Source organism: Typopeltis vanoorti, chromosome 19 (genome assembly GCF_054136105.1).
Source record: "Typopeltis vanoorti isolate ZY-2024b chromosome 19, IOZ_Tvanoo_1.0, whole genome shotgun sequence".
NCBI classification, from domain to species: domain Eukaryota; kingdom Metazoa; phylum Arthropoda; class Arachnida; order Uropygi; family Thelyphonidae; genus Typopeltis; species Typopeltis vanoorti.
The window spans coordinates 56,980,514-57,005,137 of record NC_143567.1 but is presented as its reverse complement, the minus strand read 5'-3'; the positions used below and the strand labels follow the sequence as shown (position 1 = coordinate 57,005,137).

General features: G+C 35.9%; 1 protein-coding gene across 1 annotated transcript in view; it reads left to right on the top strand.

The window, feature by feature from the left end:
• Positions 1-16,980, top strand: part of Isha (Insulator su(Hw) mRNA adaptor) — a 314,370-nt gene extending 297,390 nt beyond the window's left edge. The window contains exons 14-15 of the mRNA XM_090409621.1: positions 8,137-8,355; positions 13,727-16,980. Of these exons, the coding sequence (XP_090265747.1) occupies positions 8,137-8,355; positions 13,727-15,882 (2,375 nt within the window). The 3' untranslated portion in view covers positions 15,883-16,980. The remainder of the gene's footprint in view (positions 1-8,136; positions 8,356-13,726) is intronic.
• The last annotated feature ends 7,644 nt before the right edge of the window (positions 16,981-24,624 follow it).

Genomic DNA, 24,624 nt, shown 5'->3' with positions numbered 1-24,624 from the left:
TGCTACTAATATAATTCGCTTGAAATCAGAAGCCGTAGGTTTTGTCTGTTTGTGGTCGTGCCCCCTTTCCTTTCTTACTTAGGATGTCCCCGCGCATGTATATGATCACCAGGTTCATATTTTTTATGAAGGGTCTAGGTCAGTCAACATGGTCAGAAAAGCAAGCATGGAAGGTAACAAACAAATTTAATGAATTCATAATTAATTACAATACAAAGACAAAATTGATATTTATGGTAGATTAAAATGCTTACGTTTCTCATGGTTATAGAGTATCAGGTGCTACTAATATAATTCGCTTGAAATCAGAAGCCGTAGGTTTTGTCTGTTTGTGGTCGTGCCCCCCCTTTCCTTTCTTACTTAGGATGTCCCTGCGCACGTATATGATCACCAGGTTCGTATTTTTTATGAAGGGTCTAGGTCAGTCAACATGGTCAGAAAAGCAAGCATGGAAGGTAACAAACAAATTTAATGAATTCATAATTAATTACAATACAAAGACAAAATTGATATTTATGGTAGATTAAAATGCTTACGTTTCTCTCACTTTCTCTTTCTTAGATAATCATGGATTTCTTAATTTCTACAATAATATTCCTTTAAGTTATCAAATATTTAGTTTACAACTTAATAGGAGCCAGCTAGGTATTTAGCACATTATTAATCTCTCTCAAGTAGGTCATGACAGAATCTCCAGTAAATTAACAGTTCACAGAATTGAGTCTAATGGTATAGGGTCATTCACACATATAATAATTCTTCACGATTATCCTTATCATAAATTCGAGTTACACTTCCGTTTCTGTTAGTCAAGTTCTCTAAAGGGCTAGAATATGTAAAATTACTTATCTATACTATCTTAGGTTATTTCGGGATTTTCTCCATCCTTCCTTCTTACGAAGTTCTGGCTGCCTTGGTTCTGTTGCCACGTGGGAATCACGTGATCTCCCTGGATTGGGTGCTCAGTTTCTTTACTATGGATTTACGTCGATGCTATTCCTTACCGACTGCCTGCATTCAAGATTTGCCATGTTCTGTGGCAGTGCCATACTGGGATTTCTCGGAGATCAGTTCTTAAAGATAAGAACTGAATCACGATGACCACTCAAAGCACGCGGTGAGAATATAGGAACAAACAAAAACAGGGTGGCGGTTCATTTCTGTGTTGCAGGTTTTATACTCTCCCCAAAAGCGCCACCTTTCCGAGTTTGATCTCTCCTTTTCCCCTTCCAATTCGTCCCCGACTGGGTGACTTCACCGTTCTTCATACGTACCCATTTCCAGGAATGCATGAGTCTTGATGTTTTCTTAGAGGTAGCACCCACGGACGCTTACGCTGCTATTGTAGTATTGCGTGACCTTTGCCCCTTCTTACCGAATTATTGGCATTCTTTCACGTGTAGAAGTTCAATGATAATTACTCTCATGTGAGCCGTTTTTGTTGACTTACAGTTATATTAAAGTATAAAAACACACTTACTACAATATGAACAGTTCTTATTCTAATTTGCCAGTTGTTATTTCTTTTAAGACATGGTTAAATTGTGCCAAATGATAAGTATGCTCATTTAATGGATATCTTCTGTTAGACTCTGGAAAGGTGACCTCATTTAGAGTGAGGTCGCCCGTTTCAGATCTAACAATATTCTGGAGGTTGTTGAAGAAGCTTAGAAATGATGGAAAGAGTGTTGTAAAAGGAGTTAGAGATGATAAAGGTGACATGAAAATGGGAGAAAAAGATATCTTTGAAGTATGGAGTAATTACTTCGAAAAATTTCTAAATGAAACAAGCAGTGATAGCACAGTGGTAAAAAAACACTCAACAGGCATACAGTCAGGAATACATATCCATACTTGAAGTAGAAAAAGCCATCAAAGGCCTGAAATGTGGAAAGGAGATGATATTCGGCCAGAAATGCTGAAGTATGGTCGTATAAAAGTCTTACAGTGGCTGCACTGCATAGTTCAGAAAGCCTGGACAGAGGGACGAATTCCCAATGATTGGAGTAGAGCTCTCATAGTACCCATACATAAAAAGGGAAATAAAATTGAATGTGAGAATTAGAGGCATTTCATTACTAAGTGTTCCTGGTAAGATATTATTATTATTATTACGGACAACTCCAGGGAGTTCTTAGACTCATCGAGGGAGGCTCCAAATCACGTTCATCACAACTATTCGACATTCATACAGTATCTACACAGACTCTGGCAGCCCATTCCACTCATTTACCACTCTAAAAGTATAGAACCCAGCTCTAACACCCTTACTAACCACACTCTTGCCCAGCTTCCATGGATGTCCCCTAGTCCAATCATATCTCCCATCCTCTGCCTATCAACCAATTTTTGCAACCCACAAATCCTCAACCTGTTCTCATAAGGTTCATTCCACAGACCTGCTATTATCTTGGTCACTCGCCTCTGGATCCTCTTAGCCTCCTCCCAATTGAGAAGAAACCTAGGTGACCAAATCTGGGGCACAGTAGTCGAGATGGGGTCTTATCAAGGCTCAATACAGAGGAACAGTAACCTGCTTGTCTCTGCTTGTCAATTTATTCTTCAGCAATCAAGTGATTTGATGAGCTGATTTGGCCACTTTTGCAATGTGCCCCCTAAACTTCAATTCCTTATCCACCAACACTCCCAAATCTTGTGCCTCATCAATTTCCTGGAGTACGGTTCCACCAATGTAGTAAGCTGCTGCTAATCTTTTCACCCCAAAATGTATAACCTTACATTTTGCCACATTAAATTGACATCCATTCTCCTTAGCCCAGACCTCCAATCTATCCAAATCATCCTGCAAAATTTTGACATCATCTGCATTCACTATTGCCCTACCCAACTTTACATCATCCACAAACAAATGAACTGTTCCTCTCAGATCCTCTCTTATATCATTAATGAACAAATTAAACAGCAGTGATCCCAAAACAGATCCTTGTGGCACACCACTAGTCACCGTCTTGTGGACTACTCCTGAATAAACCAATCTCTGATATCTCTCTGTCATCCACCCTCCTATCCATCTCACCAACCCTATATCCATCCCCATATGCTGCATTTTACTGATTAGAATTACATGTGGTATCCTGTCAAAGGCCTTTGCAAGGTCCAGTAGAATCACTGTAAACCCTTATCCAGTTCAGCCGTCACTGTGTTATAATACGAGAGCAAATTACTGAGGCATGACCTACCCTTCACAAAACCATGCTGTCCCCGATACGATAAGATATATGCAAGTATACTTGAGAAACGGTTGAGAAGAATTGTGGAAGAAAAGCTTGTTAAAGAACAAGCTGGATTCAGGCCAAATAGAGGCTGTCAGGATCAGATCTTTACTCTACGACAAATAGTTGAGAAAGCATGGGAATATAACAAAGATCTATACTTAAATTTTGTCGATCTGGAAAAGGCATATGACAAGGTGCAAAGAGAGAAGCTATTCAATATGCTACAGTTATATGGTGTCAATGGGGCATTATATCAAGCAATACTTAGTCTTCATTTGAGTTCTAAGTCAGCAGGTAGAATTGAAGGAAGTACAGAAAGATGGTTTAATGTTAAATCTGGTGTCAGACAAGGATATACATTATCCCCTCTCGTATTCATTATCTATATGGATCTCATTATGAAGGAAAATGGTATTAAACATGATATCAAAATTGGAGATGTTAATGTTAGCTCTTTGCTTTATGCAGACGATATTATACTTCGAAATAAATCTGCTTCAAGTCTGCAAGATTCTGTGACTAAATTGAATAACTGTTGTAATAGATATGGTATGAAGGTCAGCAATAAAAAGACAAAAGCAATGAAAATGGGCAGAATAGTTGAAAATGTCAACTGCGTTTTGAACGGAGAACCTATGGAACAAGTAAAACATTTCAGCTACTTAGGCATGATTTTTAGTGAAGATGGTAAATTAAATATGGAAATAGTCAACAGAATCAACAAAGCTGGTATGGTACGAAGTCAATTAAATAGTCAACAGAATCAACAAAGCTGGTATGGTACAAAGTCAATTGAATAAATTTATATGGAATAAAAGAGAAATTAGTCGGAACACTAAATTAGCTGTATACAAGACAGTGTTCAAACCAGTCTTAACTTATGGATCCGAGAGCTGGGTCAGAAGTAAAACACTTGACCAAAGACTTGAGACCGCAGATATGAGAATCTTGAGAAAGATTAGAGGCATGAACAGATGGTATCAGTGGCAATATCATATTAAAAACGAAGATATTAAGAAAGAACTTGACATTGTCAGCATCCAGGAATGCATTAGCAGAGCTAATCTCAGGTGGTATGGTCACTTAAATAGAATGGGTGAGGAAAGATTAGCAAAACAAGTGTTTTCTGCCATGTTGGCAGGAAAGCAATCCAGATGTAGGTGGATTGATACTGTACAAAGTGCCTAAAACGATAGAAATATATGATCTGATAATGTTGGAGTCTTGGCAAGTAACAGACTGATTTGGAGGAAAATTGTAGATAGGAAATTAGTAATGATGTAAATTTTTCATGTAGTACTATCATATCCTGTACACCCCTTGAGGGTACAAAAAGGCAGGAATTTGATTATGATGAAGATGGTCTTTAAGTTTCAGACTGAAATATTTGGTGTTACAATCAAATAAATATGGTACATTTTTCTCTAAAAGAAAGAAAGAATGTATTTCCTTCAATTCTAACTACTGACTTAAAACTTAAATAAAGACTATGTGTAATGTTCCATTTAACCTATATAATTGTTGTTTTAAAAAGATTTTTTTCTGGGCACCTTGTTATATGCCTTTTCTAGATCTATAAACCTTACGTCTTCTAAAAACATCAGCATACAGAGAGAACTATTTAAACAATTTAAAGCTTAGTGAAGTATATATAAAAAAGAAAGAAATACACAAGCATAATAAATTGTACAAGATGATTTGCTCCTTTGTTAAAAGTACAGATCCTTGTCATATACCCATGATTTCTCAATTTTGTCAAAGTAAAAATCTGATCTTCACAACCTCTATTTGACCTGAATCCATCTTGTTCTTCTCCATGTTTTTCTTCCACAATTTTTTTTTCAACTTTTTTTCCAACTTTTTTTTCTTTACATAACTCCTATTTGGAACACTTAGTAGAATAATTCCTCTGTAATTTTCACATTCAGCTTTATTCCCTGTTTTATATATATATATATATATACACACACAGTATATATAAATGAAAATTATGAGAACTCTACTCCAGTCATCTGGAATTAAATCTTCTGACCAGGTCCTCTGAATTATACATTGTAACCATTGTAAAACTTTTATACCTCCATACTTAAATATTTCTGATTGAATACCATCTACACTAGCAGCCTATCCACATTTCAAGTTTTTGATGGCTTTTTCTGCTATTGTTCTGCCACTGCCATTTAAGTCTTTCAAAGTAATTACTCTAGACATCTAGGATATCATTATCTTCAGTTTTCATGTCACCTTTATCTTCGATTCCTTTTACAGTATTCTTTCCTCTATTCTAAACTATTTTCAATATCTTCCAGAACGTTTTCTTACCTTCCTGATGTTTATTTTTCTACATTCTTACCAAAGTCTTCCCTTGACTTTTATTTGCTACTTTCACACATAGCTGAGCTCTCTGTATTCTTTTAGAACATCTGTTGACTTATTTGCTAAGAAATTTTTGATATGCTTTCTTCTTTTCCATGACTGCTTTAATTTCTTTTGTCTGCCATGGTGTTCATATTTTTCTATCCTTGCAGACATCTTGATTTCTGCATTTCAAACCTTCTGTGGGATCATGGGCACAAATAAGCTTGATTGTCCATTTCCCCATTTTGAAGTTTGCCCACATACCTCTACTTTAAACTGCCTTCCAATCAAGAAGTTTATCTTCATGTTTGGTGTTGAATGTTATTGCTACTCCTTCCTTTTTGTGATCGTTTTTGCTCGAATATAATATCCTATACTTATTATTTAGTATGATCTCACCTGTTTTTGTCTCTAATGCCAAATATTCAAATTCTGTTTCCTCTCCATGAATATTCCTTATATTGATTGTTAGTACTAGGTTTATTTTTCTTCTAGATGTTGAGTTGGAATTTGTTCCAGTAGCTGACTTTTCACTGTTTACCCTGATTCCCTGACAAAAACAGCAGGAGGCTTGTTTAACTAGAGAACCCCACACACACACACACACACACACACACACCAAGCCAGCATGAAATCTCATGCTGTACCATTATGTGCATTTGTGGTTTAAGCAATAGAGAGTAAAATTTGTTTGATTAAGTCCCAAATTGCCAGGCCCATCCTGATTCGTTTAGTACCCAGTAGATATTTACTAATGGGATGCACCATCTGAAGGTGTAGATTTTGGCATTATGTCAGAAGGTCCAAAGCCTGTACTACATAACTTGTATTACGTTGTTAGTTACCTGATTTCTGTATTAGTTGCTCTTTCCATTTCTACTGAAAAGAGATTCCTACAAATTTTGAACTTCTTGATATGGTGAAACATAAACAGTGTGACATGGATAAATATGTAAAGATTAAAGTTCTCTGTATGCTTTTTAGCCAGCCAGTTACACAAAAATGTAATTTCATGTGTGAGAGAAAATGAGAGACTGTTATGCCTGAAATGAAAGAATCCTTCATTTTAGGTTTTAAAAAAATCTTAATTATATTGGATCCCAATAAAATTCTCCTTCCACTGCTTCATATAAAATTAAGAGTTAAAGAAGTAGTTTATTGAGAAAAGCATGAACATTTTCAGTCATTTAGATGCCTAGTCCAAGTTTTTTAAAACCAAAAATAAGAAAATGTACCCAGTTTGAAAAATAAAGCATGGATTAGTTTTCAAAATGTTGTCTAGTAGCAAAACCTTCTGTGAATAGGATCCTGATGTCAGAAGCATAGTTGAAAATATGCTGAAGAAGAACTGCTTAAGCACTCCTACAAAAATAAGGTATTACAGTAGACTCACTATAACAAATTATTGAAAAGTCCCAGCTGACTCAAAACTACAATACTATACTAAAATAAATTCACCATGACAAACTATCTGCTATAACAATTTCTTTGTCCCTATGAGTTTTTGCTGTAGTCATTCAACTGTAATAGATCTAATAGTAACTTGCCTGATGCTGTCTGCTAACCATTATAGTTCAATTCGAGTGTCAAAGAAATGCTTTCTGAATTATTTTCCCAGCTGATTCTGGAATTAGTCACACTTTGATGCAAGCATGTTGCGTTTTTAATTATGCAACCTAGTATGATCAATACCCTGGTAATTATATAAAAATATTTTATTGCAGTCCTCCTGTTCTTGGCTATACCGTATAATAGATATTAATAATCATCATCAGTTTCTTGATATGTACCCTCAAGGGATACATAGCGCCTCCGTAGCGCAATTGGAAGAACGACGGTACATTGCGCCCTTCGATTGGAATAGGCCTAAGTTCGATTCTCGTCGCGACGGGAGGAATCTTTATCTGGTCGATTTCAATCGAAGGTGAGTTAGCCGATCTCATATGGAGGTAGCAGGGTTTTTTCTCCCGGAAACTCGGGTTTTTCATCCCGCATACATACAAATCGGCCCATCAGAACACACGCAATTTACAGACAAAAATTACTAGTTGTGGTGGTGTTGGAAGTGGGCGGTAGATGGCGTTGATTCGTAGTAGAGGTTAGGTGTAGAGAGAATTGTAGATGTCCTCCCACGATGAGTCTTCGGACTCCTTGGAGGTATCAGGAATAATAATAATAATAATAATAATAATAATACTTTGATAGTACTACATGATTAAGTTTCCGTTATTACTAATGTCCTGTCAACAGATTTCTTCAAAATTATTCTATCCCTTGTCGGTATTATCACATCTTATATTTGTCTTCTACAGCACTTCTGATTGCATTAATCTTCCTAGATCTTGGTCTTTGGAATTTTCCTGCCCACTCAGTAGCAAACATCTGTTTTGCTAAACCTTTCCTCTCTCATTCTGTTTGTGACTGTTTATGCCACCTTAGATTAGCTCTGCTTAAGCACTCCTGAATACTAAAAAATAATAAATTATGTTGATGTTAAATGCTAATATTAATGTAGATATTGTCAATTTTTTTCTCTCTTTAGAACAGAGAAAACTTCGTGAAAAAGAAAAGGTTGCAGCAGCAGAAGCAGAATTACCCAAGGATGTTCCAGCAGATATGCATATGGATAAAATGAGTGAGGAAGTGCCAATGGATACATCGAATATCCCTCCGCCTCTTCCTCCTTCTGCATCTTCAGTAAACTTGCCTATGGTGATGCCTCCATTAGTTCAACCGCAGTTTGGAATGCCATTGCCACCAGGTAACATGCAGTAATCAACTTTTATTCCACTCTTTTGAATTAACACATTAAACTCTTATGTATCTTGTATAATTGTATAACAGGACAGGTTTCTCTAGATGCTAAATATTGGAAGGCACTTATGTGAAACCTTGTTCGGGGCACTATACTGTAGATATATGCTGAACTTCAGTGAAGTCTAGTTGTCTGTTGCCACTAAATCCTTTGTGTACATTTTCATAGGCTATTATTATGTAACCCTAGATATATCCCCCCACTTAACAGGGCATCATCAGACTGAAGGAAACTATCTAGGAATAAACCACAGGTTCAAAGTGTGGCATCCCTATCCCTCAAAAGAAAGGCTAACTCTGTGATTAGTCTCTTCTAAATGTTAAGTGAGTTATGTAGTGTAATAGCACTACTTCCTACATTGTAGACGTGAAGTACCCAACACCATATATGCTGCAACACTCGAAATGATACAGAATACATATGGCAGTGAAGCATTGAGTAGTTCTAATGTGTACAGATGGTATCGCTTATGTGAGTTGAAAGCAGGCTGTGAAAGATGATGTTAGAAGCAAACTGCCTTTGACAGCACTTACAGATGAAAGATAAAAATGTTGAATATTTTCATTGCCTATTAGATGAGGACTTTTGCATGTCTCTCCAAATGCTCTCCAAAACAAAAACTCAGCATTTGGAGAGAGAGAGAGAGAGAGAGTATTTCTTCCTTTTGAGGATACAGCTTTAAAATTATTATTCTGTAGACTAGCCACTAGATATATTGTACTGGACCAAACTTAATGTAATACTTCAGTAAGCATCCGGATAAGCTTATGGATATTCTTGTTGTCACTGTTCTTCTGGTGTGTGTCTTAGGAGTCAGGGTTCTGGTATGTCTGGGAAAACTTGAGGTTACACTCTGCAGAGAAGTTGGTTGAAATTTTCTGTGTATGACTTAATATAAAGTCCTTATGCAGTAAATACTTTTATATTATCTCTGAACTTATGGTTTATGATGCTCCTAGTATCCTGTCATTTTTTTTTTTTTTAAGAGATTCAATGGAGCTCCATCTTATTGTTCTACTTAACCTTAATATCATAGTCATTCATCACATCTATAGTGTCCTTCAAGTTTCAAAGATTCTATTGCCAAAAATACAACAAAGATGGGCAATAACACCTGATCATTTAATTAATATTTTAATTTAAAAAATGCAATAAAAAAACACGAGATCCAGGGGTGCTCCATAAAATAGTTGAATTGTTTTGCTTATTTTATGTTCTCCATTCAGAATGCATTTAAAGTGTTTTCTATGTTCTTGCCTGTTCTCATATTTTTGTCTTTTTATTGCTAATCTTCATGTTAAATTTGTTACTGCTGTTATTCAGTTTAGTTACGAGATTTGCTGTGATTTGTTACATCATCTTCAGAGAGCTAAGTTTAATATCTTTGATTCCAGTATCAGGTTTGATGCCACATTTGTTTCATAATGTGTTCCATATAGATGAAAGTATTGAAATAGTGCAACCTTGTCTCACATTTGATTTTTTACATCAAATCACTTTCCTGTACTTCCTTGAGTTCCTGTTGACTTACAAATTAAATATCGACTATGTACTGACTTGTATGGAGTTGCATTTATGCAGTATAATTGTGGTTCTGAACAGCTACTCTTGGAACTTTGTCATATGCTTTTTCCAGATCTATGTTCTCACAATTCCTCAGCTATTTGTCATAAAGTGAAATCTAATCTTGAACTTCTGTGTGGCTTTAACTTAGTTCTTCCCCAAGTTTCTCTTCATCAATTTTTCTTAGCCTTGTCTCAAGTATGTTTGTGTAAATATTACCTAGAACACTTGATAGAAAAAATTCCTCTGTAATTCTTAGTCTTTTATTTTTTATTCTCCAGTCTACTCCAATTATCCAGAATTTGACCCTAGCTAGGGCTTTCTGAATTATGCAATAAAGCCAGTGTAAAAAACTTTTTATTTCTCCATATCTCCATATTTAAGTATTTCTGGTCCAATATCATCATTATTCCAGCTGGCTTTCCACATTTTTAATTGGTTTTCTATCTCAATTATTGATATTATTATTATTATTATTTGACACCTCCAAAGAGTCATCGAGGGAGAGCACCTGCTCTACAACTCTGTCTTCACCACTCAATCCACCAACTGACTGCAACTACACCAACCACCATTCTGTCACTTGTTTTAGATTGGTGATAGTCTTAAAGTAATTATTCCAAGAATTTTTTAATGACCTGATTCCTTTCCCCATACTCTTTCCTCCAGAAGATTTTGCCACCATCCTGATGTTTATCATTCATATCTTAGTCTTACCATGGCTTTTGTTTAGTAACTCTTACACATAATTAATCTTAAACATAAGTTTAACTAAACAAGAGTCAGAAAACTTCAGGATGTGGTATTATCATTAATTTAAAATTAAAAAAAAAAAAAAAAAAAAAAGACATAGATGTTTAAATAAATCATGCCGGTACAGTGGTTAAGTAACAAATATACTGAATGAAAAGTCATGTCCAGAGTTATCTAAGCAGTAGTAAATTAACAGGGAAGATTCATAATATACTACTACATATATGTTGGTGTTTCTCAACCGTTTTTTTCAACTGAAGAGCCCCCCCCCCCTCCCCCCCCCCCATCATCCATTGGAACTGAAGTATAAGATTAAGAAACCATGTTCAGACAGATGCATAATTGAAAATTGTAATATTATTCTCATATCTTTCTTTGCATTTTTAGGATACTTGTTCTCCATTTAGCCAAATTTCATAATAAACAAAACTGGTAGCTGGCAAGGTAGATAAAGTACACTATATAAAACAATTGCCCAAGTTCAGTGTCATGACACTGAACTTGGGCAATTGTTTTATATTTTAGAACGAAAAAATTCTAACATGTTCCAAAACCCGGGACAGAAAAGCACTTTAGACTATTCAAAGAACAAAATAGCCTAGTATGAAGGAACATGGATATCATGCTCCACAACAAATCACTGTATATTTTAAACAGCTAATATTATTTTATAGTAGTTATAATAGAAAGAATGAAAACTCAGAAATTTAAATCGTAGTGGTGTTTATATTATTAGGTCTTTTATTTATCTTTCAAATTCCAAAAGTCATGTTGAAATTGAAAAACTTGCCATCCAGTTAGTTCTGGCATATTTATGTCACCATTTCTTTTATGCTGAATGGCTGATATTATAGTCATCCCACTTTGCACTAAGAGAGATCACTGTCTTGGCTGCATTTGTTGCCATCTTCCCTTAGTGCTAGAAACCTCTGTAGCTCATTTGGTATCAAGTATTTATAGAGGATTTTCTTTCTGGAAACTAGTTTTCATCCTTCAAACAGATAAACCAGTCAAGAAGCATGATGCATGGGCCTCATAGCCTTAGTTGTTTTGATTGTAATTCTACACAACAACCCTGGTGCACAGTATCACTTTTATGTTACTCCCACCCATGAAAAGTTTTAGCAAATCTATAATGCATTTTGTTCCATGGGTGGGTTAAGGATTTTTTTTTTTCACAGTCTGGAATCCTGCTCTAGAGACTAAACATGGAACTTTTTCAGTCCACTCAGGCCTCCAATAAGCAGGGCTGTGGTCTCACACTGAGCAATGAAATTCATCTCACACCTGAGTATGCTCATATTATTATGCTATGCTATTACTGTGCTCATATTTAGCCTTGAGATTTTAGTTATTATGCTTCTCCATATGCATTTTTAGATATCTATTTTTACAATTTTTAAAAATATATTGTATCAATTTGTTTGAAAGTCAAATGAGAATACTTTTATTTATTTGTAATCCTAAGGAGTACATCTGTATCATGAATTGCTTATCACCAGTACAGAATATAGAATTGTTTCTGAAAGAGCATAGTTTTAGTAAATGTTTTATGGTAGTGTGAAGCCCAAGAATTCCTATGAAGAGTGATTAATCCTCCTCCCCACCCCTGTCATAGTATATTGGAAAATCAACATTAATATCAAAATATTATACAGTACAGGGTGTCCGAGATAGAGGTATCCAAAAATATAAGTGGCTTATAGTGCAAGAATCAATCATTATATTTTCTCAAACTAAAGCTCAGCTGATAGGAAATCTCTCCAAGATTTGTTTTGTCACACTTTCACAGTCATCACGTTCGTAAAAACGGTACAAGAATGGCTATTCCCTCAATCTGAGAATCCCCACAACAGAAGGTGTAGTGTGTGCTTCGGTTAGCTGAATTTAAATCAGTTACATGTGTGTAGTAGTGTGCACAGCAGGAGTGGAATGTGGATCCTCCCACATCAAAATCTATTCTTCAGTGGGATAAAACTAAAAGAGATGGGATGTTTGGTTTCACAAACTATGTGACAGGTGAGACTGTGGATCGGGTGCATGCGTTATTCTCTATGAGCCCATGTAAATCAATTAGACAAGCTAGTAATGAACTGCAGATTCCTTGTTCAACAGTTCACAAATGTTTCAGTTTGCGTGCGTACAAACTTCAGCTTCTCCAACACCTTCAGCCAGATGATCACCCGTACTAATGACAATCCCAATTATCTTGATCTGTTGTCATTCAGTGATAAATTAACTTTTTGCATTTGTAGGAAAGTTAACAGACACGATTACTGCATTTGGGGTACTGAGAATCCTCACCAAGTGATTGAAAATGAAAGGGACACAGTAAAAGTCAATGTCTGGTTAGGAATGCACAAAAATGGCATCATCATCAGTCTTTTTTTTTTTTTTTTTTTCCATAAACAGAGCCTGCAGTGACTGGATACCCTGACATGTTGCAGATCTTTGCTGTTCCACAGGTTCTCCCAGGTTTCATGTTTCAGTAAGATGGTGTTACAACATTTTTGAATGAGATGTTTCCTGGACATTGGATCGGAAGAGGAGGCCCAACTGTCTGGCCACCAAAATCTCCAGATATGACTCCATTGGTTTTTTTTGCATGCCACTTTATTAAAGATTGTGTGTACCAGAGAAACGTTTAAGATTTGGACAATTTGAAACAGTGTATTGTTGCAACAGTTGCTCTAATAATGCCTCAGGTGCCTTGGCAAGAACTCAAGTATCATTTTGACATCTCTCGAGCTATGAAAAGTGCCCACTTTTAACTTGACTAACTTTCATAAAAACTTGGTGAGCTACTCTGTATAATATAACAAAAAAAATTATTTTAATAAACCTTATAGATGCTGAGGTGTGTGTATTTTTGGATACCTGTAGCCCATATATCCATACTTAATTTTTATCAGGTAATGAATTAAAATTAACAGTCTCTTAGGGTTTACTAAACTGAATGTAAAATTTATTCAGCATGCTAATTTGGAAACATTATTTTTAGGTCTTTTACCATCACAGCCCATGGTTATGCCTGTTCCAGTTGGAGTACCTCCGCCAGTACCAATGATGATGGTTCAGCCACCATCTCAGACAGTTCTTGGAGGACAGCCATTGCCAATTATGAATACTGTTCCACCTACTCCTCCATTAAACATATCTATGCCACCTGTGTCTACCAGTCTTGCTGTAGGAGTACCAACATCAACCAGTGAATCTCTTGATTCTCCTGCAGTTTCTTCAGCCGCCCCTACAATTGCTGGAGATGCTACTCCTACCGAAGAAGAGGGCACTAGTCTTACTGTTCAGCCACCAGTAAACAGTGTACAGACATTGCAGACTCCAGGAAATATCTTACCCCATACATCTTCATATACCATAGCTTCTTCAGCAGTACCAACTGTTGGCCATATGGGACAGATAATAAGCATGCCACCTGCAAGACCAAATTTACCTATTTTATCAGTGCCCCCACCAGTGTCGACTACGGCAGTCCCACCACCACCATTTCCACCACCTGTTGGTTTTGGATTTCCTCCTCCTTTAAGACCTCCTAGTCAAGCTACGGGTATGCCAGGTGTTGTAACTACAACAATACAACCATCACTATGGCTACCAAAAAGTACCCCATTCCTTAATTATAATGATTCTGACTTGAGATATAATTCTAATGTTAATGCTGTTCAAGGGAATCTTATACCACCTACTACCATTAACAGCCAGCAAGGAGAACCACCACTAGCAGTTAGATTTGGGTTAAATCCTCAGCCCCCCTTTCCAGATAATCATCAACCTCCACCTCCCTTTCCAGATAACCCAATTCCTCAACGCACAGGTCCTCATGTAGCTCCACCTCCTCCTCCTCCACCACCAAATACGGGTGGTGGGCTTCTTCCATTACCTACTAGACTACCACAAGGTACACCTGATAGCTCTCACACCATACCCAGTACTTCAAATCAACAGTACAGTGGTTCTTCAGAGCCTGTTGTTACACAACGAAGTGGATTAAATATTTCTGCACAATCTCCCATTAAGAATAACCAGTTAGGACCTGGAGGAATTATAGCAGATTCCTCAAGACCATCACAAGACAGAAACAGTTCAGAAAATATACCAGATGGAGCATCAGCAATGCATGATATGACATCACAAGATGTGTATGGTGGTCCACATCATGAACCTTATGATGCACCTCCTCGAGGTCCACAAGATGAAATGTTTATGACACCTCCACCTTCTCGATTTCATGGGCCTCCAGGACCACGTATGGGAAAAGGACTTTTAGAACCAAGGATGCGAGGACCAGCACCTGGACATATGAATCCTGTACGTGGACCAGGAAGAGGCTCCTTTCCACCTGGAAATCATCCAGGTACTCCCTATCCTCACCGCATGGGTGGTCCAAGAAATTTTGGACCAAGACCAGATATGGACTTTTCAAGGCAGGGAGGATCAGGTCCTCGAGGTTCCCGTGGAGGTCATCCAAGGTGGAACTCGCCACAACAGCAGTTTGGTGGGGGTCGAGAGAGGGGAGGTAATAGTCGTTTTGGAAGAAGACAGTATTATGATAGGCGCTCTTATGAACAGGAAGAATATGATGATGGAAGTTATGAGAGTGGAGGAGGTGGAGGTAGGTTTAGGAGAGATTGGAATCGAGACAGAGAAAGCAGATTTGATCGGCGGTCAGATGATAGAAGGTCTAGTAGAGATGATCGACGTAGAGATTCAGACAACTTTGAAGGCTATAATCGACATGATAGCTGGCGTGATAGAAGAGAGTTTGACAGAAGATCTGATCACCCTCATCCCCGAAGCAAAAGTAGATTTGATTTGCCCAGTCCTGAAAGAGATGAGAATCATGATGGCAAAGATGAGCATGAAACATATGACAAAGAAAATGACAGGAAAACTTCAAGTAGTAGAAGCCATGTTAATGTTGATGTAGCTGATAAAGAAAATAATGATAACCATGAACAGAAGCCAAATAATATTGAAGAAACTCCTAAGAAACTTATTACAGAAGAGGGAGATACAGATGCAAATGGAGAATCTGATACCACAGAAAAGGATGTCACAGAAACAGAGAAAATTGACTTGAAAGAAACTACTGAAACTGTGGACAGTGAAGTTCCCGCTGATGCTGTTGCTGAAAGTTGAGATATGTGAATAAAATTTTATCATTCCCTTGTAGATTCATCAAGTATATATGAAGTGAGCTGTAGGATGGATTTCTGCTTGCAGAATGAAACCATGTAAAATATGACATTCACATTATTTTGGCTGAACTTTTGTTTGATGTGCTATACAATTCACAGCTTGCTACATAGACTGAAGAAACCTTTTAGATGGCATCTGGTCAAACTATTAGTAGTTTGTGGACCATAATGTTTTTCAGTCCAGCAGTATTATGTTACTGCTACCTGTTTGAATGAATATTAATATCTAAGTTAATTTGTATATTCCTGACATTTTTCTCTTTTTCTTCCCATCTCTTTTTCTCTTTTTTTATACTCCCCCATCCCTCTCTCATAAGTATGTTTCATGAGCATATTGACACCAATAATTGTGTAGCTGCAGTTTGTTTCTTCGTGGATGCTGCTTCACAGGAAATGATTAAACAATTAAAATAACATAAAGGCATTTTGTGTTGCTGAAGAGTGGATTATTTTTAGTACAGTACATTCATGATGTACAGTCATTGTTACATTATGTGTTGCACATTGGATAAAAGTTCCCCCTGGTAAGTCTCGTAACTTGAACATTTTCTTTATCTTTCATGTGCACAACAGACTAATTATGTACCATATATATTTTTCCTGGTGTCATCATTTCAAGAACAGCTTTGCCAGATCATCTTCATTCAAACGAATGTAGATTCAGGTATTTTATTTTATTGCTTGTAGAATATTGTAGGTATGTGCTGTTTTTGTTTTCTTGAGCACAAAAATTATGATAAAATACCTCTGAATATAAATTTTGTGATTTGGATGTAACCAATAAAGTTATAACACAAAAAAAAAAAAAAAAACGCCTGAAGTGTAACCTGAACACACACATTTTATCATTACAGGTACAATTAGTATTTACATCTTTATGCCACTAATAAGATCAAAATGGTTTCAGAAGTAGTCTCTCTTACCAAAATGTTTCACTTATGTGAGCCTCTTGGGCGCTTGCCTCTGAAGCCTTTGTTGAAATGTAATGAGTAAGTATTGTAGTGTGTCTACATGTACAATTAAAAATTTGCTAGTTTCAGTGGTCTCTTCAATGCCAACCTTCTATTCACCATTAAGATATATAGGTGCACTCAAGTCAATATTTAAAATTCATTCAGTACAATTCATGATATTGATCTAAATTTTATACTTCACAGATTCTGCTCACAATACACCTACTAGAAAAATTTTTGGGTACTGAGTTGAAAGTAAATGTAGCTACCTTGTTACTTTATTAATAGATAGCCAAGTATATTCCAGAAATAGAATGCTCACAACTTTTAAGAGATTTCTTTACTAAATGTTTCATATCCTACTTATCTTTAACTTACTAAAACTCTGTCACTATTAATAAAGTGCATTATGGAAAAAATAGTTGTGTTTTATGTTAAATACTAATTGCATAAATAACTTCAGTTTTATAACATCTGAATGAAACTATGCAGCACCAAATTGAGTTTTTTTTTAAAAAAAAAGTAGTTTTACCCATGATGCTTTTGACACCTACAGATACCATTCCTTATATTTTGTATTTTGGCATAATACTAGCAGAAGAGTGCAAAACACAGGAATTGCAGAACTATAAATATATTGAATAAGTCATTTTATGTTTGGGCTGGGGTTCTGTATCAATATTTTTTTTTTTTCAGTCTCTCTCTCTCTCTCTCTCACACACACACACACACACACACACATTGATACAGTATGTCAGAATTGAATAAATCAGGAAATCAGAAACTAGATATTTTATGCCACTTCAGTCATTCATTAAGAAAATATCACACTAGGTCAGTACTTCCCAAACTTCTGGATGTCAGTCCCCCCATGGAAAAATTAAAATATATCACGCCCCCCCTCGAAACAAAATTGTAATATAGACATATTATTATAATATTTATTGTATTTATATTCAATACAAAACATACACAGCGAATATTGCAAAAATCAAATGCAAACATTACATTTTTAGCATCTTACATACATATTTGACGTGGCATATCTCATATTTTTATATATATAGATAGATATATTGTTATTGTGTATTTGCAGTAAAAACACATGAAACGTAAAATGATTAGTAATAAAGAAAGAATTAAAAACATAAAAGAAGTTTAATAACAATGTAATGTGATGGATGTGTTTCAATACTGCTACACAAAAAGTCAATATCAGGTGAAATATTTGAAACTGCAATTCTTAGATTTCTGCTTTGAAATGAAACTTATATGAATAAGCATATATTTATTAATATTCATTAAGCACCAAAATACGCAAGAAGCAAAATTTGTGAACCGACACCAATGTGCGATTTTTTTTTTTTTTTCATTAAAATATAAAAAATAAGAAATATGTTTCTTTGAAGATAAAAAAAATCTGCTTAGTCTTAAAACGTTTTCATCATGTCATGGCCCCAAGAGGGCTGCGGCCCACGGTTTGGGAAGCACTGCACTAGGTGATGTCATCTACTATGGAAATTGTAATATGTGATTTAGCATCTATAAATGATTAATAGTTATTTTTAAAATTTAAATATCTAAATGGAAGTAAAATTATTTAAAATTATTTTGAGATAATTTAAGATTTACATATTTATGCCATTAATAAATAATGGTGAAATTATATTTTCTGTTAAAAATTGGTTATTTCTGTCCCTTTTATTCCATGATTAATATTAACCCTTAATCCAAAATATTAGTCTCTCAGGCTACTGTTGAAAGTATTTTTTTTTTTTAATTTGTAGCAGAACTTATGCTTATGTTCTAATATTTTACAATATAAATTTAATGGTTATGAAACATGGGGAATTATTAGTTTAGTGAAATCTTAATGGCTTATTTCTCTGTAACATAACATCATTAGAGTGAATAAAAGTGATGAAATCAATTAAATAATTTTGTTTGAAAACGACATTTCTTTCTTAACATGTTCAACTGGGCAGTGCCTGCACATGCATAAACTGCTGGTGAAAACTGTCTTTAGTATATGCATTTTGTTTCCATGTTGGGAGGTTGCATTTTCACAAAACTTATACTGCATGTTAGTTGTAGCTTTTCTGATAGAATTTTATTTGTAAAATTAGCATTTGTGAAGTATCTTGATGATATTGAATATCTCAAATGCAATTCAAACTGATTTCAAGTTTTATATATATATATATGTGGGTGGGTGGGTGGTATCAGTGAAACTTGCTATAGATCCAGGAATGAGCTGTTATCTTTGTATAGAATGCTAGAAATATCTGAAACAAGAGAAATGAAATGGTCACATTGAAGTTTGTTTGCCCAAAAATTTTTGTGTGACATCCTGGCAGGAATAGAGATGGTGGGGTATGATGTATTTCATGAAGATAGAAATGGCAAAAAGGGAGGTAGAGTGCTATTGATAATAGAAAAGCATTATGTCCATGCAAGGGAGAAAATTGAGGCAGTATAATGTTAGATAGAGGTGAATAGAATGAAATGCTTTGTTGCAGCAGTTAGCTAATGAAGCCAAAAAAATCCTAGGGAGATTTTTTGATATGTAGCCAGCAAAAATAAGAACAATTATGGTAGAATAACATTGATTGGAGAAAATGGTACAGGGACAACTGCTGCGGAGGATGTAATTGATATTTAATGAGCAGTCCATAAAGGTCTTTCATGCTTGTGAATATGACACATGGAGAGTTTGAGAGCAGTGGCTGAGGAGGAGAGACTGACTGTGAGTGAGGAAGAGCTATATGGGAAATTAAGCAAACTTGATATTATTAAAGCTGTGGAACTTGATGTGTCACTACTTATTTGTAAGGATTTTGCCAGGGAGTTGACATCTGCCTTGACATATTTGTTTAATATGATTCTTACATTGAGTCAACATCCAAAGGAGTGAGAGGAAGGCAAGATGGTACCGCTTCATAAAAGAGCTGACAGAATTCAAGTATCAAATTGTAGGTGAATCTATGCATCAGGTGTTGTGGTTAATGTATTGGAAAGACTAGTGAGAATCGGATCCAGAATTGGGTTGACAGCAATAGTATTATCATTGATCGATAGCATGGATTTGCCAAAGGGTGGCCATGTTTTAGTAATCTACTTATTACAATGAGGTGACAGCAACATTGGATATGGGAGATTGATATACAGTTGCAAGGGCTTTTGATAGATTACTGCATGACAAGTTGATAGGCAAACTAGAGCAGATGGGGTTGGCTGTTTGATAGGTATCAACAAGTTGTGTATGGAGGAGCAATATCCCAGAAGTGGAAAGTCACTAGTGGTGGTGTGCCTTCGTGGGGCCTGTTTTAGGGCCATTGCTATTTAACCTGTATGTTAATTATATTGGAGAAGATTTGAATGGAGATATACTGCTGTTTGCAGATGTTGTGGTCAAGAAGACTTGAATAGTCTAGTGAATGGACACGAGAGTGGGGATGCCAGTTCAGTGTTGCGAAATGTAAGATTTTAAAATTTCAAAAACAAAGTTGGGATGTAGAATTTACTCTTGGTGGGGATATATCATTGAAGGTGGAGGAAATAGATCTTGGGGTGGTTGGGGGATAAGGATCTGAAATTTAGAGGACATATTGCCAAAATTGTTAGGACAGCACAATGAATTCTGGCAATGACATGGAGGACGCTGACTTGTTGAAGTAAGGAAATTCTGGTTCCATTGTATAAGGCATTGATTGGGCCACATATGGACTACTGTGCACAGATTTGGGCACCTGGTTTTCAAAAGAATGAAAATATGTTGGAAAGGGTCCAGCAGCAATTGACTAAGATAGTTTTTGATCTTGGAATGTTGAGTATAAAGAAAGGTTGAGATGATGCAATTTGAGTATCTAGTGGATGGGAGGAAGTAGAGTGATATGATAGAGACATACAAGTTAGTAAGGGGTTGTTATAGGATTAACGTTTAAGAGCTTTTGCATAAAATGGTGGTAGATTGGAGGAGAACAAGAGGTCATACTTGGAATCTGTATAAAGAGGGTGTTAACAAGGGAGTGAGAAGCAGGTTTTTTCTTGGAGAGTGGTTAATGATACAAATCCATTGATTAAGAGCATGGTGTCTGCAGAGAATTTGAATGTGTTTAAGGCTTGGTATGATAAGCTGTGTGTATGACAAAAAGGATTTCCTGATAATTCTGTGATTCCATGGGGCCTTAGATTATGATAATAGTGTGTATACACACACACTCGTACACAAAGCATGTTCAAAAAAGACCGAACTTTTTAAATAGCATGCCAACTGGCACAGAGAGCATGCTGTGGCTACTGGGTATATCTAGCAGCAGGTTGTGACAACAAACTGTTGTTTTCCACGTTCTGCTATGAGCATTAGTTGTTGCGTTACATCCACTGTAGTGAGCACTTGCACAAGCTGTTCATCAGATTAATGACAAATTGACAATGAAAGAGTTCGAAGAACAAGATGTGTGTGAAATTTTGCTGCAAACTTGGTAATTGAAATAGAGATATTTCAATTGCTTAACCAAGCATATGGGCAGGACTGTATGAGCTGAACGCAGTGATATGAGTGGTTTTAGCTCAATGGATGAGTCTGTCAAAAGATCAAGGTAATGTTGTGTTTTTTGATTGGAAAAGCCTTGCCCTTTATGAATTTGTACCACGTGGTAAGATGGTAAACAAAGAGTTGTACCAGGAAGTTTTAGCATGTTTGAGGGATGCTGTGCTCAGGAAGAGGCCTAAATTTTGAAAAAAGAAAACCAGACTTGGATGACAATGCACCATCCGCCCCACCAGACTTAGCACCAGCAGACTTTTTCCTGTTTTGCAAACTTAAAACCACTTTGAAAGGACATCGTTTCCAGATCATAGAGGAAATTGAGGAAAATGCGATAAGAGAACTGTGTGTCATTACAGAAAGTTGGTTCCAGGAAGCATTCCAACAATGAAAGAAATGTTGGGAATGGTGTATTGCCAGTAGAGGGGACTACTTTGAAGTGACAGTGCTTAAAATGTTGTAAAATGAGCAATAAAGTCTTTATAACAAAAGTTTGGTCTTGTTTTTTTGAACACCCCTTATATATATTTTAATATGCATCTTTTTTCCTTTACATAAATTATGTGCTTTCTGTATCCAGTCACTGCAATATAAATAGCTGTTATGTGTACTTTCTGGAACTGGAAAGAGACTTTAGTGCTACATTAAATCTGTTTTGCTTACATGCATGCGACATAGTAAGTTTTAAAAGAGGTATACTGTGAGTAGACAATCGATACAAAATTAATAACGGAAAAAACTCGCGTACAAAGATTATTTAATAGTATAATTTTCGCCTGTGTGTCACAGGCATCTTCAGTGCATATTAAGCTCAAATTAAACAATAACTGACAATTCCAAAAAGCGCCACCTAAGTAGCTGGTAAGATAACCAAAAAGTTCAATATATTTCCTTAAAAAAAAAAAAATCAATACAATAAAAAGTTAGGAAAGATTATCTGATTTGTAAAGTACTATCTCCCATAAAGGGGACAGACTTAAGCCGTCGGATGTGTTTAAGTTAGGAGAATGAAGCGGAGTTTCACATGTCTCTTTATAAAGGCGTTCCATGAGGAACCGACTTTTGTGAAGAACTCTTGTCTTTCTACAGTGAACTCTATGTCTAGTGAAGATGGCATGTTCTGCAAGTCCAGACTTTTCAGGTTTAAAGTATTCAATATAAGATTGGTGTTCTTCTAACCAAATAGAGGCAGATCTTCCCGTTTGTCCGAAATAAGATAATCCACAAGAGCACGGAATCTGGTAGACACCTGGATGATTAAGATGTGGAAGCTTGTCTTTAGGATAAGTGAGAAAGGTGGAGATTTTTCTAAACGGTCGAAAGGCAACAAAAATATTCAGTGGTTTTAAAACTTTTGCTATGCGTTCACTGATGCCTTGTACATAAGGGATAGGAATGCGCATTATTTCTTCTTTGTTTGAAAAGGAAGACATATTAAAACTACTCAAAGTTCTTTTAATGAAGCAATTCTTATAACCATTAGATAGAAAGGAAGAAGTAATATATTGCAGTTCTTTCTGTAAAAGATCATCTGAAGAACAAAAGCAGTGGGCCCAATGAACCAGTGTTTTAATAGTTCTTGCCTTTTGACTGGGATGGTGATGAGGTTCCGCATGGATATAATGGCCTCTATGAGTCTTCTTTCTATAAACTGAGAAATGTAGGTTACCATCTGGTTGGCGAAGAATTATTGATGACCTGGAGCATTATCTAGAATTAATAAAATTTTAAATTCTATATTTTCTTTCACATAATAGCTTTCCATTTCACTCGCATTACAGTTGATTAATGCATCCGCAAATAATTTTTTATTCATTCAAGGTTTCTTATATCTCCACTAATGAACTGAAAGAGTAATGTTTTTGAAGGCTCGTGGATTCTCACTGTGCCATATCATAAATGGTTTCAGTTTTTATCCAGCCACGTTACCCCTAATAGAATCGTAATATGGTCTTTAATAACTTTGAAACCAGGCATAGATTTTTGATTTTTGCATTGTCCACTTGGACATTTTTTTCCAAAACAAAGAGGTCTCATCCATGTTAAATATTTGCTGTGGCAAATAATTTTTCTCCGTAACAATTTTATCCAATTTCTCCACAAACTCCTTTGCAGCCTTCCCATTGGAACTTGCAGGTTCACCATACATTTTCACACTATGCAGTGCAAAATGCTGCTTGAATCTCATGAACCAACTGAAAGAAGCGTTGAATTTGTAGTCGTAATCGGGTCCTGCTTTCTCCTTCAATATGTTGAAGAGACTTAGTGGTTATGGTCATAGTGCTAAGAGGTATGCGCTTTTGGTTCAGGTCCTCTATGCATGATGGAAGTAGGTTTTTGCAATCACCAATGGGACCTTGTTTTTGCTTCGTCACTATCATTGAACTTGCAACTTCATTTCAAGATCAATTGCTTACCTCTTTTTTCTGTGATTCTTCACTAGGTTATTTAATTGGGCATATAGGGCCATGTTGCACAAAATATTTAACGATTAATACACAAAAATTTTAAACACAATCAACAGAGGAACTGTTGAAGCCACGTGCCAAGGTAGGTTGTCACTGAATTCTCTGTTGCCACTGCATTGTTGCTAAATAAAAACCTTTTTACTTTACGCTCATTTGTGTTTGTTTGAAAGTATAGTCAAAAATGTTATTTATTCCATATGGGATCATGGATGTATCTTCGAACGGACATAAGTTGAGGGATGACGTATCTACCATGTTGTGAGATATCTTAATAATCTTCACTTGGAGATTATTAATAGCTGTTCTTGTTAATAAGACAGAAGAACTGCTGTGTGTGTGTGTGGGGGGGGGGGGGGGGTAATGAATGTAGGATTCATGAATGGGTGGATAATTCAAATGGTCAAAAATTATTTATATATCTTATTAGGTATAAAAAGTGTATATTTACTGATTCTCAGTAAACAAAAGAAAATTCTTAGAAAACCAAACAAAATATAAATAAAACAGAGAAATAAATTCATGTAACAGGCACAACAAATTTTACAAAATGATTGCTGCTGCATCAGCCAACATGTATTCCTTTCACATCTAAATGAATCACCTGATCAACATTATTAGTTCATTAAATTAACACCACCTAGTTATTTATTGAACTACCAAATGTATACAGCAGCTCTTTGTTATAGGTCAGTTGTTTATAATTTGCAAACAAA